This window comes from Vigna unguiculata, chromosome 8 (assembly GCF_004118075.2).
Source record: "Vigna unguiculata cultivar IT97K-499-35 chromosome 8, ASM411807v1, whole genome shotgun sequence".
NCBI lineage: Eukaryota > Viridiplantae > Streptophyta > Magnoliopsida > Fabales > Fabaceae > Vigna > Vigna unguiculata.
In genome coordinates this window covers 34,333,452-34,345,803 of record NC_040286.1, presented here as the reverse complement: position 1 = coordinate 34,345,803, position 12,352 = coordinate 34,333,452, and the positions used below count along the sequence as shown (strand labels likewise).

At 29.6% G+C, this 12,352-nt stretch overlaps 2 protein-coding genes across 3 annotated transcripts; both read right to left on the bottom strand.

Annotated features, from left to right (window-relative positions):
• Window positions 1-310: 310 nt before the first annotated feature.
• On the bottom strand, window positions 311-2,715 carry LOC114193603 (transmembrane protein 256 homolog). Its single transcript, XM_028083473.1, has 5 exons — window positions 2,496-2,715; window positions 2,333-2,403; window positions 2,151-2,231; window positions 1,979-2,022; window positions 311-617 (listed from the first exon to the last, which is right to left on the bottom strand). The coding sequence occupies exons 1-5, from the start codon at window positions 2,533-2,535 to the stop codon at window positions 518-520; spliced, it is 336 nt and encodes a 111-aa protein (XP_027939274.1). The 5' UTR covers window positions 2,536-2,715; the 3' UTR covers window positions 311-517.
• A 696-nt stretch (window positions 2,716-3,411) lies between these two features.
• LOC114195368 (vacuolar protein sorting-associated protein 29) lies at window positions 3,412-7,267 on the bottom strand. 2 transcript variants are annotated; one of them, XM_028085804.1, is made up of 4 exons: window positions 7,029-7,267; window positions 5,252-5,420; window positions 4,230-4,367; window positions 3,412-3,986 (listed from the first exon to the last, which is right to left on the bottom strand). In XM_028085804.1, the coding sequence occupies exons 2-4, from the start codon at window positions 5,381-5,383 to the stop codon at window positions 3,684-3,686; spliced, it is 573 nt and encodes a 190-aa protein (XP_027941605.1). In that variant the 5' UTR covers window positions 5,384-5,420; window positions 7,029-7,267; the 3' UTR covers window positions 3,412-3,683. The 2 variants fall into 2 exon arrangements, with proteins under 2 accessions (XP_027941605.1, XP_027941606.1); XM_028085805.1 differs by having other exon boundaries at window positions 5,252-5,423; window positions 7,029-7,171.
• Window positions 7,268-12,352: the final 5,085 nt, after the last annotated feature.

The window sequence follows — 12,352 nt, the reverse complement described above, 5'->3', positions numbered from 1 at the left end:
GTTTGATAACAAAATTTGTAAATATTTTTTTAAAAAAAAAACTTCAAAACAAATATAATTTTTTTTTAGTAGAGTAATGAAAATAGTCGATCCTTATTTCCTGTTCGGTATTAAGAACAAGTATATATACGTGAATACATATTGTCCACTTATTAAATACAAACAACTTTATGTTCAATCTGTTTTCTATTTTCAAATATTTATACAATCATTGTTTTCTTGTTTTATTCATAAATCTCAGAAAACAATGTTATAGCTAAATTTATATAAGTCGTGCTTTTTCCCCTTCATCTAAGCATATGGAGTCAGCTTCAACAGTCAAAAGAAAATCTTCGATCTGTTAAGAACATCATCAGTAGAAACACTGAATTCAAGATCATGAACCATTGGTAAGACAAAAGGGAAAAGATTTACAAATACGGGCTGATAACAGTTGACTCAGTGGTAGTCCAATTACTTTTTAACAAACTTGATGATAAATGTAGTAACAGCACAAACCAAAACAGAATCGAAGTCATCAGAAAAACAAGCTACCCCAAGCTGCTATAAACGCAAAGCCACCAAATGGAGCCAGAGTTGAATATTTTCTGTCTTCAAGAAGTGCAACAGTATAACACCTAAAAATTCAACATCATAAAGATGAATAGAGCTTAATGATCATTCATCATTCCAATACCTTTTACCAATATTTCCAACAAAAAATCAGAGCATGCAGCAACAAAATATTGTTATAGACCAGTCTAATTATTTGGAGAAAGGGTGTATCATATAGACAGCACTAAAATGGTAGCAGATCACATTTTAAGTGAATTGCTGAACCATCTGATACAACATATTTCAAAATTTGACAGAACACATGAAAAAACCCACAGTATCATGTTTTCTGGTTTCCTACAAAATTTTGAGTTATAAGTTATTCTTGTGCTAAAGAATGAACAAGTTAAAAAACCATCCAACCTGCTTAGCATATCAAGCAATCAAGTAAGAAAACAGCTATTGGATATGTGCCTGAAAATAACTGCTTCAAACAAGGGAATGTAAAAATCCAGATTGCTATTTGGCAGGCAAAAACCCAGATTGCTAGTTTTTCCTTTTTCTTTTCCCCACTCAAAAGGCATACCTTAAGAATCTTAGAACACACTCACATCACCCTTCTACCTAAGTGGACAATTTAACTTTGTTGAAGTATCATAGGTGAGTCACATCCCACAGCATTTTCAACAATATGATACGACTTGAGCATAATTCTACAAAGATAACCGGTGTCCTGCTCATTTTATGAAACACTGGGTTAACCATCCATTGTTAGGCATCCCTCACTCCAAAATTAGCGATTATACTTTCAGAGTTCGGACCAAACGTTGATTCAGTAAGAGAAATTATATCTGATTACATCATCAGTTTAAATAAACTTGATTAACATAAAATTATGCAGCAGTTCCCTTACCATGTTGAAATCAACATCTCACTTATAAATTTGGTTCAACACCACCTGACATGCTTAATTTTTCCCTACGGTGGAATCCTTCAACTAATAGTGCACAACTATTACTTCATCCAATGCTTACTGAGCCTTTTAATTGTGCCGCCAAGGTAATGAAATAAACACTTATGTTTTCAACATCAATGTGGCAATGGCTCAGCTTTTAAACTTTGGTGGCTTAAATATAAGCTTCAACAATGCCCTGACTCCTGACCAGATGTACATCTTGGTCATCTTTTCTTAAGCTTAAGCAAACTCAAATATCTTTTATTCGATTGAATTTTATCTCTCCAAGTTCCTAAAATGTTAAGAATCTCTTTCACAAAGGCCACCTTTAATTTCTCATATCTACTCCCCTCCCAAAAAGAAAATATAATAATAAAAGTTGGAAAATATTCTCTAGTCCCAAAATAAGAATCACAAATAGTTGGAAAAGACATCCCTGGTAAAATACAAAATACGCATTGAAATAATAAAGTTTGAGATAAAACTTACGTCCCAGAGAAGGCCAAGATCCCAGTTGTTAGAAGGCCTCCAAACTGCAAAGAAGAAAACGATGAGTGAAAAAAAAATGACGTTTTCATTTCGCAAACACTCATCATAGCAATAACATTCAAGGGGTTCATAAGAGAAGAGCAAGTAGGAAAATTTCTGAATGAGAACTTACAACAGTGGGGTGTTTCGTGATTGGGGCGGCAACTAAGGCAGCGGTGTGAACCAAATGGTAAAGCGATGCTGTGTGCCAAACCTTCACACACAAATTCCAATTTAAACAGGAACAAAAAACCAAGCTTTATGATGTAACAGAAACGGAAATGAATTGGGGCAAAGTTTAGAGTAGAAAGAGACTTCTTTGTAAGCAGGGTTTTGGGGTTTGAAGACGTGAGCACCATAGGTTCCCAATCCAAGTGCTGCAACACCTGTTTAAGTTTCAGTTTCAGTGAATTATAGTTTCTGAAGAAATGATGTGAATTGTGATGAAAGAGTGAAGACGATGAGAAAGGAATTGAACCTGAAATCGCTGCAACTTTGTGCCACACCTGAGGATCCATTTGCAAGCAATGTCTAATTGTGCACGTATTCTCTCTTATGTTCACTTAAGCCAAGGGGCTTGCCAATACCTAGGAACTTGTAACCGTTGCTTTATAATCACATATTTATTCCTACTAGTTATTTTAGTTTTCAATAGTTTTATTTTATTTTATTTTTCTTAACTTTATCTTTTAAATGGGTTTAATTCATGACAAAGGAGTATTGTAGTTTTGATCCTTGTTTTATCTTTTTACTTTATTTGTATACCTTCTAGATTTTAGTCTCTCTAGTTTAAGTCTTTTGATGATACGCAACAAACATGATAAAAGAAAAGAAAAATGTGTTATCGTAAAAGTGAAGTATTCAAGTTTTACCTCTAAGTTGACATGCAACAAATTCAATATAAGGTAGACTTTTCATACTTCATTATTGTTTAAAACTTATTTATGTTTCCAAACTCTTAAATTATTGATTATTATAATTATGTTTCTTTTTATGTTAATTTCTGTCTGCCTCTCTCTAAATTTCATTCTCAATTGCCACATTAATTAATTTCTTCCATAATACCTTCTTATAATGAGATTTTGTTGACTATATTATAATCATTCACTCCCTTTTATTTTTCTTATCCGTGATTTCGACTTCTTTTTCTTCTCACGGTATTAATTTCTGGAAAATTATTAGTTTAACTTTCGGAAAATTTGTAATTTTGATATAACCCGGAACTTTAAACGTTTTCGTTATTTTCACCTAATTGAATAAAAAAAACTAATATATCCATTTAAAAGTATCATGAAGAATAGTTTGAGCAATTAGAAGAAATAAATGTAAGCAAAAATTGAAAACTGATTAATATTGCGAATTTTCTAAAATCTAGAGACTAAAATCATAGGGGAAATAACGAAACCAACATCTCTGGCACTGAACCAATAACTGGTAAGAGGAGTAATACACAAAGCTGTTACTGATCAATCAGTCATTAAGTTTGGCACAGATCACAAATTAATCAAATCCTAAGAATCCTATGACATGGCCAAATACAAGTGTACATAAAAAACAAAATAAAGCTAAAAGCAGTGCACCCTTGAAAAGTTTGAACGAGTAAAAAAAAATACTAAACAACAAAATGAGTGAAAGATAAAAGGGACCAGGTCCAAAATCCTAGTGTTTAATGGGCAGAGTGGCTGGTAGATGTTTTCTTAAAATCAATCTTATCAACCTTAACCTCTCCATCGATAAGCTCATATACATAAACCACAACTCGCAGACCATCGATATCCATAAGGACAAAACTTGGGTTCACGTCATAAGTGATACTGCTGTAGGCACCTGTTGCAGAACCTGGATTTATAACCACACCTCCCTCGTGTTTGTAAGCTGTAAATTGATGGGTGTGACCTGTGACAAGGATGTCTACATCCAGCTGCCTCTGTAGCATTGCCAGTGAGTCTAGGTCTCCCCATGGAATAACCTTTACAATCATTAAAAACTCATAATTATCATATATAAATGCATTATATAGCACGGTTGAGGTTTCTACTAAACAGAAGCAATAACAGTTTCAGAAAAATCTAATCACGGGGGGAATAAGGTACAAGTTATCTTAGCTATTCGATTTTCTATTGATACATCAAAAGGTAATTTCTTTATGACATGCTACCAATATTCTTAGGTCCATTTTTGATAAAGCCGGGCAAAAGAGTCAAAATCAGACCTGATGACCATGACATAGTCCGAGCTTAAATTGGCCAATGGTTAGTGTTTTGGTCTCTGGATATTTCGTCTCTTCATCATACTCACCACGGGTTATATGCAAGTCTGGACAGAGAGTCTTTAAGTAGTCATGAATTTCCTGAGCAGAAATGAAGTAAAATTAGCTTATACATTCAACCATAAAAAAAAATCTAATTTTATATCAAGTTAATGTGAATAAAATATGCAGTATATAAAGAAAAAACATAACAAATCTAATGAATTATTTTCATTAGGTGCAGAAGCTGTTGTCCTACAAGAATGTGACAGTACTGTACCCCTGCTACCAGTGGTAGTATAGTTGAACAACATAAATCATTATTGCTCCATTCTGTTGTCATCAATAACACAGTTTCACTGATCTTAACAGGCTTGATAACCAGTTTTATAAGCACATAAAAATGTTTTGGGCTACTGAAAGAATGTTCAATAATATATACAAGAAAACAGGGTGTGCGGAGACGATGAAAAGTCTTTCAACTTGCCCTTTGGAAATAGCAAATAATGGATGATACAGGAAAACTCAGGGAGCATCCCACCAGGTCTCAACACAATGCCACTGACCACAGGAACCATTACAACCTTCCATACAAGCACCAACGATTACCCCCAATTTACTAATTGTTCAACACTAGTCAATTTTCAACCTATGAATCATGAACAATGACAAAGATAAAATAAACAACACAAACACTGACAAAACAAAATTTGATGTGCTCCACAGCTAAATGTTCTTGTAAACATATTGTAATGAGAGTGAACCTTTCCAAATGAACTCAACAACTACAAGATTTTAGAGAGAATATTTCATTTGTCAAAAGACAAGGGAAGATGAAAGTTTCAGACCTTCTAACCTGTGTCATGTGTTCATTTATAATAAAGAAGTTGAAAACCATAAAGCAGAGGATATTGATTATATTCAAACAAAGCATGGCAACAATCAAAACTGAACCAAAAATAATTATTTCAATAAGATGGACATACTTTAACACATAAATTTCCAGTACAAATTATGTGTTGGATCTTGCCAGGGACAAGCATGGATTTGAACTTTGCAGGAAGATCAGGTGCCCTGTGGGGTATGTGCAAATCCCCCAGGGCTAAAACGAGCACCATCCTCAAGAATCAAAAACCAAAAGTGGACTTGGGGAACCTGCTGAAACAATTAATTGCCCATATACAAAGAAACGGTTATTAACTGCTATGACAATTGATCCGACAGAATTTACGATATGCAGTAATCAGAAATTCATATAAACGTTAGTTTGCTAACATATAACCTGCTTTGAAGAGAGAAGGAAAACCTGTCTACAACTTCATCAAATCTCTTATCAATCAATAAATCCATTTTCTATCGTTATATTTTATTACAACAGGCAAAATACCAACCCATGCGAATCACTTGACCTGTGTCCAGGGGGCTAGCTATCCCACATCTTACGTGGAAAAAAGAAAATTTCTGAGGACAAGAGGAACATGCATAAGAGAGGATAAGATATCCTCATTAAAGAGAATGAAAGCAAAACAAGCCTATAACAACTTGAGCAAGGTAATTAACAAAGAAAAGCTTAACATTCTCTCAGCAGATAAAGAAACCACTATGGAATATCTACAGGCTGAACACCATAAAGCAGCTAGGAAGAATACTTTACACCAAAGCTAATGTAGTTTGAAAGAACTATCTTTGAAAATTATGGCAGTCCTCTCTGGCCTATGCACCAAATAATGGCACACATTGTGCACCTGCAAAAGGGTCCCCTCTTTTTATGAATCTCAAACCCCCCCAAATGGACACAAGACAAACCCCCTCAATTTTGGAAGTAATTCTAATATATTTGAATAACGAAATGAAGTTTCATACAATTCAGGCTTGCATGTCACTGAAAAACAAGATTGTTAATGTGAGAAGTATAAGTCCCTTAATCTTCAAAGGTATTTGCAACTTTTTATGGGTGTGATACACATGACAGAAACTATTAATCCGAATATAGAATTTGTGAGAAAATAATCCAATAAAAACTTATCCAGTGTTAATCAATCCCTAATGACCTATTCTATATACAAATACCATTATATTAATCTTACGTTTCCTGCTCAAAAACCACTATCTTGCTTGAGAAGGAAAAAGAATCAGACCCTAAGAATGCCTGGTTGGAAAGAACAACGCCAGTTGGTGAATTCTTAAAGTCTAATAGTCTATTACTTGTACAGCAAGAAGCTGAACTTCAGAAACGAAGTTAAAAACATTTCCTCCAATTTACACAATTCTCCTTTCGCCTATAAACATAATAGAGCCACATTTCACATTAACAAATCCACATTTGTTACCACAGAAGCTACATCTATCCCAGTTCGAATTCACTTCAAGTTCATTTTGTGACCAAAAGTGAGGAGCAAACTAATTAACCAATTATCGGAAACCCAAAACGAGCTTAGGCAAACTAATTCCATTTTCGGATTAGATTCATGCAGAATCTCACCGATCCTAAAAAAATAAAATAAAATATATTAATAAAAGGAATAAGAACACGAGTCACAAGCCTAGAAATCTCTCTTTAAACTGAGTGCCTAGAAATCGAAAAATAGATCAGAGTGAGAGAAACGCATCAGATCCCTAAAACAATCCACACTCCTAGAATTCGAAATTAAGATAAAAACGCATACGATCGAATATAAATAATCAGAATCAGAATAAAAAAAAATGATAATAGGCGACGGTTGAAGAAAGAAAATCAAAGGACGATTGAAGCATAGAGAGAACCTGAGAGAAAGCGCCAGATTGAGAAGGGTGAGATCGAGAGAAGCTAGAGCAAGACTCCACCGAAGTTGCTCGCTACCGTTCCAAACGCAAACCCCAATTCTAACACTGGCACCTGCACCAAAATATGCTAACTAAAAATTTCATTCCATTAATTAAGTGATTAATTGTGATTATCATTTATTATTATGTAATAATAATAGTATTATGGTTACTGAGTAAGGCTGACTAAGGCTAAGGCCACGTTATTTTTCTCAAATTAAAGATAATTTAGCTTAATTAGTACCAAAATATTTATATAAAAGTAAACGGTGAAATAAAAGTTTATCAGCGACTTTTAATTATTATTTGCGAACATGTTAGTCACCATCTCCGACTTCTTTTCTTTTAATTTCAAGTAAATGTTTTGTTAGATTATTATTTAAATTAAAAGTACTGATAAGGCATTATTTTTAACTCACTCTTTGTAATTTATTGAAAATAACAGTTTTCTTATAAGTCTAGTATCTTGTTATATGATTCTCTCCTGATTTTACAATTTTTAATGAATATTAGGCTATGATAGAAACTATATTCGAATTATTTTATTGAGTTTCTTACTAATACTCTTCTTTTATTTTAATTTAATAAATTTAAATAAAATGAGACTTATTCATATGACTAAATGAATAGTAAAAATAAATAATAGTCCGGCAACCTCTTACAAATAAACAAGTTTAAGCTTTATTTTCTTGCTATTATTTTAATTAATATTTTATTTTATAATTTTGTTACAATTGAGTTTGACCAGACTAAAATAATTAAAAGAACTTATGGTTCATTAGAGATAGAATCTTGAAATTAGTTAAACTAAAAGAAGTTCAGTGTAAATTGCAATAACTTTTGTCAACTTGAAAAGTTGAAAAACAGGTAAGTTAGTAAAAATTTAGCAGGAAGTTAGTTGGGTTGAATGAATTTGGAAGCCCAAAATCGGACCCAGATTTGCATGTCCACTGCTCTCCCAAGTAGGCAGCTCCTCCTGCACCTCCATAGTATCTTCCCCCACCTCCATGCATTCTAAAATTTCAATGTCATCTTTTTTTCATTTTGAGTTTTGGAACACACAATTCGGAAACATTTTGAAACGCATAATCCAAAGTGAAAAAAATTATATTATGAATTGTGCTTTTTAAAATATAAAATTTATATCTCATAGTGTATAATCTGGAATATGATTTTTGTGTTCTAGTTTATGTATTTTGTAATGAAAAAAATAAAAAATATATTCCGATTCACACATTCTGAATTACACATTTTGAAATGCAAAAATAAAAAACACATTTTGAATTACATATTTCTTAATACAAAATAAACATTCATTTCAAATTATATAAACTTTAATACAAAGTTATATTTTAGAACGTGCAATTCAAAATATATTTTTTATTTTTCATTTTAGATTGAAATGTCTTTTTCAATAAGAAAAAGGTGAAGAGTGGAAGGAGAGGCCGATGGAGGAAAAAGAAGATATGAATGAGGAATGACAATGGAGATGGAGGAAGAAGATGAGGTTGTCAATGGAGGTGGAGGAGAAGAAAGGATATTGGTGGAGTATGAGGAAGAAGAAAGGATACAAGTAGAGGTGGAGGAAGAAGAAACGAGAGAAGGGTGCACTAGTGGAGAAGAAAAAAATGAAAAAAAGGAAAAAGATAAGAACAAAAAATTCTTTTTACCTAACCTATGTTGATGCATAAAGAAATAAAGATAAATATATGGAGGTGTAGGAAGAAGTTGTAAAAAATTTGTTAAGTTTATTTGACATTTCAAACGTGTTTTATTATAGTATTTGAATTGTTTACAATGTTTGACACATTTCTACTTCAATGTTAGTAGAGAAACATGTAAACACTTGAAATGTTAAATAATAAGGTTAAAAGAACTAAATCTACACGTATCTAAAAATGAATAACTAAACTGATCCAAAGTTCTAAAGATACTTTGATTTAAATTTTCAGTAGAAATTAAGGGATAAAAACATATTTAACATTTTAATCAAATATAGGAAATAATGATTCATATAATGGGGATTAATTGTAGTATTAATTGGTATTAAATATTAGTTATTGAGAATAATTGTGGAATTTGTAGGTCTTACTTATTCATCCTATAAAAGGATGCATGTTGTGATATAATGGGACATATGAATTTTGATAAAAATTTGAGTTTTCTCTTAGTGAGAGTTTTTTTTTTTAAGTTCCGAGTTATACAAATCCCAATTTTATTCTTATTAGGGTAACCTGTGGCGCTCAACCCCATAACTTATCATCACCTTCTTATCTTTCTCGAGTTTGGTGAAAATATCCTTTCCTGAAGTGAATATCAAAATGGTTCTAACCCTGACTTTCTCATATTGTAGGTAGAGGCAAGGTTGTAGTTGCAGATGTCAAGTTGAGTCATGTCAACAGTCATTGACTGCTCATGTGGCTTTAATATATTAGTATAAGGATGACCAATTAAAGTCTTTGACAAATCATTGTTATGAGTGTCACATAGTATCTTCTATTGACACTCTTCTCTAGTACCACCTGGTTTACCTCACAATTTAAAAAGACAATCACATTTCCTTGTTCTAATTTTACTTGGTTGTAAATCAGACGTATATTTTCTATACTTAACACCTTATTTACATCTCATCAACACAAATGTCTTTCGTCTAGAATGTTCATTAACAATGTCAAATTTTACAATCACAATAGTAAAATCAAGACCAAAAGTTATACCTCAAACCCACTCAAGTAGGTCATCTAGCATACCAAAAATTTCATAAGTGATAAGTGGTTCATGTTTCGGTAAATCTCCTCCAATCATTATTAAAAATTGTATATTTTTATTTTAACTATCACCTCTTTCATTTTATATGTATATTTTTATTTTAACTTATACAAATAGTGGTTCTACATTTTTTTTATTCTTTATTACTTATATATTTTTAGAAGTTTGTAGTTTTTATATTTTTAAAATTTTATATAAACATTTTTTTAATTTTATACCGTTTGTTAATAATATAGCTAATGGTTTTTAAAAAATTTCTTATCTTTTCTTAAATTTGTATACAATTATATATTTTTTATATATTTTTAATTTTCAGGTGTTTATTAATAATTTAAAATAATGTTTTTTATTTTTTATATAAAATATTTTTCATTTTGAATTGTTTATATAATTTTATTATTAAAACTTATTTATTTAAATAAATAAATATGTATATTTTTTATTTTAATTGAATTATCAAATTATTGAGAAAGTATTATTATATAATTTTAATAATATATAAATTTAATCATCAAATTATTAAAGGATCTTAAATTAAACTTTATATTATTAAAATTATATAATAATATTTTTTATTTAATTTTATTAAGAAATTAAAACTAAAAATACATATATCTATTTGTTAAAAAAATAAAATTTGTAAATATTTAAAAACAAAATTATCTAAAAATTAAAAAATAAATAATATTTTCACATAAAATACAAAAAACATAACAAATTTTGTATAAAAGTATAAGTCTCCTTTTTTAAATACGACTCTATTTTTTTAACTCTTGTTCTTTAAACACAATAAGACCTATTTCAGTAATTTTATTAAAATTTGATTAGATAGGTACTATTTTGGTAAAAAAAACTCATTAATCAATATTACACAAACATACAAACATTAAATGTTATTTTCTCTATTTAAAGCTACTTTTTTTTTCTTAATCAATTTAAAGATGCAAAATCCAAACACAACTTGATCACGGAATTTAAGTGTATAACATATCAAACGCGAAACTTCTCTTCATGGTTGGTCTGGAAACAACTTGAAAACGATTACACTCTTCATGCTTACTTTGCCAAGAGCTTCCAATTGGTGAAGTCGTCAAATTCTGATTCAATAAATCATGTTGAGTTAACTCCTTAAGTAAAATTGTACCCAGGATTAGAAAGATGCCAAAAAAAGAAAAAAAAAATATAAAAACAGATTTTCGTGTGAGAAGAATCTATTGATGGCGTTCAGCCGTCCAATTTAAACAGTGTTAGTTTTTTTAAGTTCAATTAAGACGGCTAAACATGGTCTAAACAATGTGATAATTTTCTTAGGCAGAGTTTAAATATGTTTCTCATTTCTATAAATATATTATTTTTTACAACATATTTTTATTCACTAAAATTTCGTAATTTCTCTTCTAGATAATGTTTCTCATATATAACACCAACTATTGCTTTGAATTACGTATGATATTTTTTAATCCTGATATTAATACAAATTAATTATTATTAATAACTAACACGATCCATTTTATAAGAATGGTCATAATGATCCGGTTTGGTATATCAACTAATGATAATTTAATGTATAGAATATAAATTAATTTATGTTTATTTATGATTATAAAACTTATTAGTAGATGAAAAAATTTGGGAATAACAAAAGGAGACACTCTAATTAGAGATGACAAATAAATCCGTGCCCGTGGGTATCACCCGAATCCGTCCCCGTTTTGACGGGGAATCCCGCTTTGACTGGGTATGGGTATGGGTAATACCCGAAATTTTCAACTGGGGATGGGGATGGGGATGGAGATATATATATACCTGCCCAAATACCCGTCCCCGCTTAAATTACTAAACTATTTATAATTTATTAAATAATCTAAAAAATATATATAAATAAATAATATATTTACACATAAAATATAATATAATATAATATAGTATATATACATATAAATAAAATATACTTTTATATATATATATATATATATATTTACACATATACATGTAATATAATATAATATAATATAATATACATATAATATATATAATATATACGTATAAAACAAATTAATCATTTAACTAGTGAGATCTTTTATAAACAAATTTATAACATTACAAATTTATAAAAATTTAAAAGAAATTTATATATATATATATATATATATATATATATATATATATATATATATATATATATATATATATATAAAAGCATAAAATATCTACGCATATACATATAATGTATATACATAATAATATAATATATATTATTATATTTATATTATTATATAATATAATATAATATATACTTAAAATAAATATATATCTATAAAAATATATATATATATATAAACATAAGATATCCACACATATAATATATATACATAGTAATAATAATATAATATATAATATAATATAATATATATAAATAATTATATATATATAAACATAAGATATCCACACATATAATATATATATACATAGTAATATAATATATAATATAATATAATATAATATAATATATATAT